General features: G+C 32.7%; 1 protein-coding gene across 2 annotated transcripts in view; it reads right to left on the bottom strand.

Moving 5' to 3' along the window:
* Window positions 1-3,441: 3,441 nt before the first annotated feature.
* The window catches only part of LOC150104394 (RWD domain-containing protein 1), a 187,245-nt gene continuing 184,686 nt past the window's right edge, over window positions 3,442-6,000 (bottom strand). For both annotated transcript variants that reach the window (XM_090396978.1, XM_090396977.1), the window contains one exon: window positions 3,442-3,606. In XM_090396978.1, the coding sequence (XP_090253104.1) occupies window positions 3,515-3,606 (92 nt within the window). In that variant the 3' untranslated portion in view covers window positions 3,442-3,514. The remainder of the gene's footprint in view (window positions 3,607-6,000) is intronic.

Genomic DNA, 6,000 nt, shown 5'->3' with positions numbered 1-6,000 from the left:
ATGACTTCTTGTTGCTCGAATAATGAACTGGAAGAGTATGCTTTGTAATGTTTTTGAAGGCTTGTGGATTCTCACTGTGCCATATCACAAATGGTTTCAGTATATATCCAGTCATGTTACCCCTAACAGAATCGTAATATGGTGTTTAAGAGCTTTGAAAACAGGCATAGATTTTAGTTTTTGGTGGATGAATGTCCACTTGGACATTTTTTTCCAAAACAAGGAAGTCTCATCCATATTAAATAATTTTCCCCTATAATCATTTTATCCAATTTCTCCACAAACTCCTTGGCAGGCTTCTCATCAGCACTTGCAGATACACCATACATTTTCACATTATGCAGCACAAAACTCTGCTTGAATCTCATGAATCAACCAGAAGAAACATTGAATTTGTAGTCGTAATTGGGTCCTGCTTTCTCCTTTAACATGTTGAAGAGAATTAGTGCCTCAGCAGTTATGGTCATAGTGCTAAGGGGTATGTACTTTTGGTTCAGATCCTTTATCCATGATGCAAGTATCTTTTCCATATCACCGATAGGACCTTGCCGTTGCTTTGTCACTATCGTCAATTTCATAGAAGCAGATCCTTTCACAGCTTGTAAGATTTTATCCTTATTTTTCAAAATGGCTGTCACTGTAGAATGAGACCATCTGAAGTCGTGTGATCACACTGATGGGCTTAGCAGCTTCATGTCGCTTTATAACTGGCAACTTCTTTTCAAGATCAACTGATTGCCTCTTTTTCTGTGATTCTTCACTAGGTTTTTTTTACTGGGTGTGTAGGGGACCATGTTGCACAAAATATCATGAAATAGTTAACAATAAACACACAAACAACCTATTCCTCAAATACAAAATCAACAGAGGAATTGCTGAAAACGTGCCGATTGCCAAATGAACTTGAAGCTGAATGTGCAACAATGCATCACTGTGCATGATGCATTGTTGCTAAATAGAAACCTTTTTTTACTTTATGTTCGCTCACTTGCTTGCGTCTTGTTTGAAAGTATAGTCAAAAATGTTATTCATTCCCTTATGGGATCATGGACATATCTTCAAACAGATGCAACTTGAACATACGTAAGTCGAGGGATGACTGTACTTGGATAAGTAAGATTCACTTTCCATTGCATTCAAATACAAGCTCTTTATTCTATCATTAATTCCATCACACTCTATGAGTCTGTTATTTACTTCTTTACTAATGATAAAATTGACACTATTTTTTGATTGGTCATTTGCTCCTTTGCAAAGCAAAATAAAGTTTCCTCTTAAATTCTTCCTCCCTTGTTTTTTCCATATTGTATTGCTGAAACCAAAGACATCTAATTTCCTCTCCATGATATAATCCACTAACTCCTCTTTTTTACCTGTATGTGTCAATATGTTGAGTGTTGCTATTTTCAGTTTTCTTACCAGTCCAGGTTATTTACCATTTAAATACATTCAGCTTTGATTCCTTTGTTTCTTTTTAGCTGCAATAAACCCACTGCTGGCTTTCTGTGCCTGTCACAGCTTCAGTGTACTAGGTAAGGCAAACACCTAGGAGAACAGACTCCCACCGGAAGAAAACAAAAAAAAAAGGGGGGGGGATAGGAAAAATTTATCCCTCACCCTTGAAATACTCTAATAGCATTAAGAAGAAAAGAAAGAGAGCAGGAGCCAGTCTACATGTAATATAATATGTAGATTAAGTACAAGAAGTAAGGCATGATCCAGCATCAGGTTCACCACTGTTATCTTGGTCATAAAACTTAAAAAAAAAAAAGAAGCACACATCCTTACGAACCAAAAATAACTGATATCATGATCTTCTCTGTCAATGATATTGTTCTATGATATTATATTATTATTTATTTTTTTGCAAATGGAGATTAATATTTTCACTTCGTAGATAAGGTTTTTTTAGATTTCTATTTCTTGGGATAAGCAAATTTTTTCCTTTGTAATAGTGTCATGAGGAGTGCACTACTTTCTCAAAGTACAGCAGTATATCAAATGCATAAGTGTCTGATTCAAAGAGCAGTGTAAACATTCATGAATTATTCTGGTACTCAAGTACAGGCCAAATTTTGCAAAGTGATCTTGAATTATGCCATATATACAACCCAGTGAAATGCAAGGCAATTGGACAACGTGATGAGTTTAATGTATCTAAATAAAAAACACTATCAGCTGTGTCAGATATGCTTGGACATTTCAAGTTTCTGTAAGTATGATACTTTTAATATTAAAGGTGACTGTACCTGTGATTGCACTTTTAGTTACCTGGCATCTTACAACTGATAGTGTTGCCATACAACATCCATATAATGCCAACCTACAGTCATACAAGAAAACAGATAATGCAAATGCTACTTAACCTCAAATCCCATATGAATCTTCTGCTTTCATGTGTAAAACATCATCATCATCAAATTCCTGACATGGTAACCTCAAGGGTTGTACAGGATATTATGATAGTACTACAAGAAAAACTTACATCATTACTAACTTCCTATCAACAATTTTCCTCCAAATCAATCTGTTATCTGTCAAGACTCCAACTTTATCAGATCTTATATTTCTATCTTTTAAGGCACTTTTTAGTGTATCAATTCACCTAGATCTTGGTCTTCCTCTGGATGTTTTTCCTGCTAACCTGGCAGAAAACACTTGTTTTGCTAATTTTCCTCTCCCATTCTGTTTAAGTGACCATATCACCTGAGATTAGCTCTGTGAACACATTCCTATGTAAAACCTTATGTTTTGAAATATACTTGCATGTTTCAGAAGTAAAAATCATGCCAATTATTATATCTATTTAAATCATACCCTGTGTTCAAGGTGCACACTTTTAATTTATTAATAAATATTAAAAAGCAATTTTTGAGAAGGTTATAAAAATTCTTTCCTCCCAACTTTTCATATTCCTATAGTTTTCTTAGCATGTATTTGACTCAAGAAACTAAGGTGTTCTTCCTGTTTTTTGAAAGGTATCATACCTGTGACTGTACTTTTAGTCATCTGCCATCTTACAACTGATAGTGTTGTCATACAACTATTTTACTAAAAGTAAAATAGCACACAAAGATATTCCTTTTAAAAATTACAACTTTTAAATAAATTTCTAACTTAACCCCCCCAACCAGCCATGACATCTATAGATGTCCAGCTAACTCTGGAATACAATTCTGTAACACCCATTGAATAACACATGGATAAGTGCAATTCGGTCTCACTATTTCATCCACCTCAGCCGGCAGGGAAGTTAATATACTAACAACAAGTATTGCAGGTGTTTTTAATGCTATATTATATGGAAATAAGTGGATGGAATATTGGGCTCAAAAATACTAACCTTCCTTTGCATACCCCCCACCCAGGTGGCATGTCCCACAGTTTGAAAACCACTGTTTTTAGGTGTTTCTATAAGAAATATGACTGTACAAAAAAAAGTATTGGCAATCAACATCCAATTTTTATTTCCATAAATCATTTATTCAGTCAACAGCTATATGTCGTGTGAGTCTCAAGAATCATCTTTGTTATCAAAGTCATCTTCAAGCTCAAGGTCATCTAATTCTTGAAATAATGATTCATCAACTTTTACTTCATCATCACCTAAAGGAAATAAGGGTGTGTGATAATTATTAGCAATTTTAATTACTTTATTTCAATTAGAATAAATAACAAATGCAAATACATTTTATCAGAAAAAAAAAAAAAGTCCTGCACCCTACACATTTGAATTACTTCTTGCAATTGTTGAAAAGTAACTTCTCAGAAAATGAAAAGTGCCCTAAGGAGGAGTTAATTCATCGCAAGAAAACTGAAAAAATATTTTAATGATACACATATATGCAAAATTAATTCAAAACAAGCAACATTTTAGAAAATAGTTTCTTTTTGCATTATTTATTTAATTAAATTTTATTTCACTTTTTATAATATTTTTATTCTGAATAAAGTGAAATTAATAATACAAAATATTAATATTTTGTATTTTACTGATCAGTAAATTTTGTAATTTCTTTTTGTTTCTTAAAATATCAATCTTTTTTTCTTCATACTTAGATACTACACACTTTGTAGAGATGGGATATTAATATTTTACAAAAAGTGTGATTAGGGTGGTTAGGGAGTAAAAGCACCAAATTTAATTATTTATTTATTTATTTTATTTTTTTTGCAACCTTTCACTATTTTTTTTATGCACTTCTGATGGTCAAAATAAATATCTGAAGAACGAATTCTTTTTTGACAATTATTCCAGAGTGGAACAATTTTTTTTTTTTCTTTCATAAAGATATTTCTGACCAAGTGAAACAACTGATGTTTAGGTTCTAAGATTTTTGAGGATTTAATGCAGAGGAATGATTTTTTTTTTTTTTTTTTTTTTTTTTTACTCTGGTAAATTACTCTCAAAAAATACTGAAATTCTACTACACAAGTGCACATGCACATTTGTGCTGTTTTTCAGATAGAGCATTATTTTCTAAGAGTGACAATATTTTCTCTGACTCAGAAATATAACTTCAGATACGCAGAATAATTCAGAAGGCAGAGTCACAGGATCAAATTCCAGATGACTAGAGTGGAGCTCTTGTAGCAACCATAAATATATAAAAAAAGGAAATTAAACAATGTGAGAATTGCAGAAGAATGACTAGTACTGAGAGTTCCTAGTAAGATTTAAGCACTTGAGAAAAGGCTAAGAATTGTGGAAAGGAAGCTTTGAGAAGAACAGGGTTCAAGCAAAAATGGAGGTTGCCAGGATCAGATTTTCATCTTAAATAAATAATAAAAATATAAGTAGGGTCTATGTTTAATTTTGTACATCCAGAAAAGGCATAGAACAATGTGCCAAGAGAAAAGCTGTTCAAAATACTTCAGCTATATAGTGCAACTGGGACATTATAATAAGCCCTCTATATTTAAGTTCAGCAATTAGAAGCGAAGGAAGATGGTATTTGATGTTAAATTAGGTGTGAGACTAGGGCACACATTATATCCACTTTTATCCATATAGATCACATTATGAAGTAATATGGTAATGAACCTGATATCAAAATTGGAGATCTTAATCTTGTTCTTTACTTTATGCAGATGATTCTTGTATAGGCTTATGCAGATGATGTTATATTTCTAAATAAATCCAGTACAAGTGTGCAAGATTCCCTGACTGAAATGAATAATTGTTATGGTAATTTTTTTATGAACATGAGCAATAAAAAGACAAACAACAAAAATAGGCAGAAACACCAAAAATATTAACAACATCCTGTACAAAGAATTTGTACAAAAAGTAAAACATTTCAGTCATTTTTCTCTGTATCCTTTAAGGGTGCAAGCTTACTTGCCATGAACTTTCGATGTTCTTTTTTTCTTTTCCTGACTGCTTCTTTAACTTGCTGAGTCTACCATAGAGTTCTGATTTTCAGTGTTTGCTCCTCAACTTCCAAGGTTTGGTTTTTGTGTTCAGCCTCTCATTTTTTTCTTGAATAATGTTGATGCATTTGAGTCTGCAGTTCACCTCTGAAAGCTGCTCAACTTTGATTCATTGTAAAACTTTTTTCCATACTCTTCATTTCAATATGCAATTCAATTTTTATCCTGCTCAAAACTAAACAGTGATCACATCCTATTTCAAATCCTCTGTATACTTATGTTCTGAAACAGTGGGTAAACACGGCTATCAAACAATAAGATAGTCAATGGGGCTTTTCTTATTCCTTGCCTCTTCTCTCCACGTGAATTTATGCACATTTTTATCTTGGAACATGGTGTTACTAATAACCAGTCAAGAAATACAGTAAGCACTTATCGAAATTTTCTCAAAATCATTTTCTACTCTGCAGTTTAAATCTCCAACAAGAACCATCATCATCATCAAATTCCTGCCATGAACCCTCAAGGGGTGTACAGGATATAATAGTACTACATGAAAAAAAGTACATCATTATTAATTTCCTATCTATAATTTTCCTCCAAATCAGTCTGTTACTTGTCAAGACT

This window comes from Typopeltis vanoorti, chromosome 8 (genome assembly GCF_054136105.1).
Source record: "Typopeltis vanoorti isolate ZY-2024b chromosome 8, IOZ_Tvanoo_1.0, whole genome shotgun sequence".
Taxonomy (NCBI): Eukaryota; Metazoa; Arthropoda; class Arachnida; order Uropygi; family Thelyphonidae; genus Typopeltis; species Typopeltis vanoorti.
Note: the sequence above shows the minus strand (reverse complement) of the source record. Positions and strands in the feature narration are given on the sequence as shown.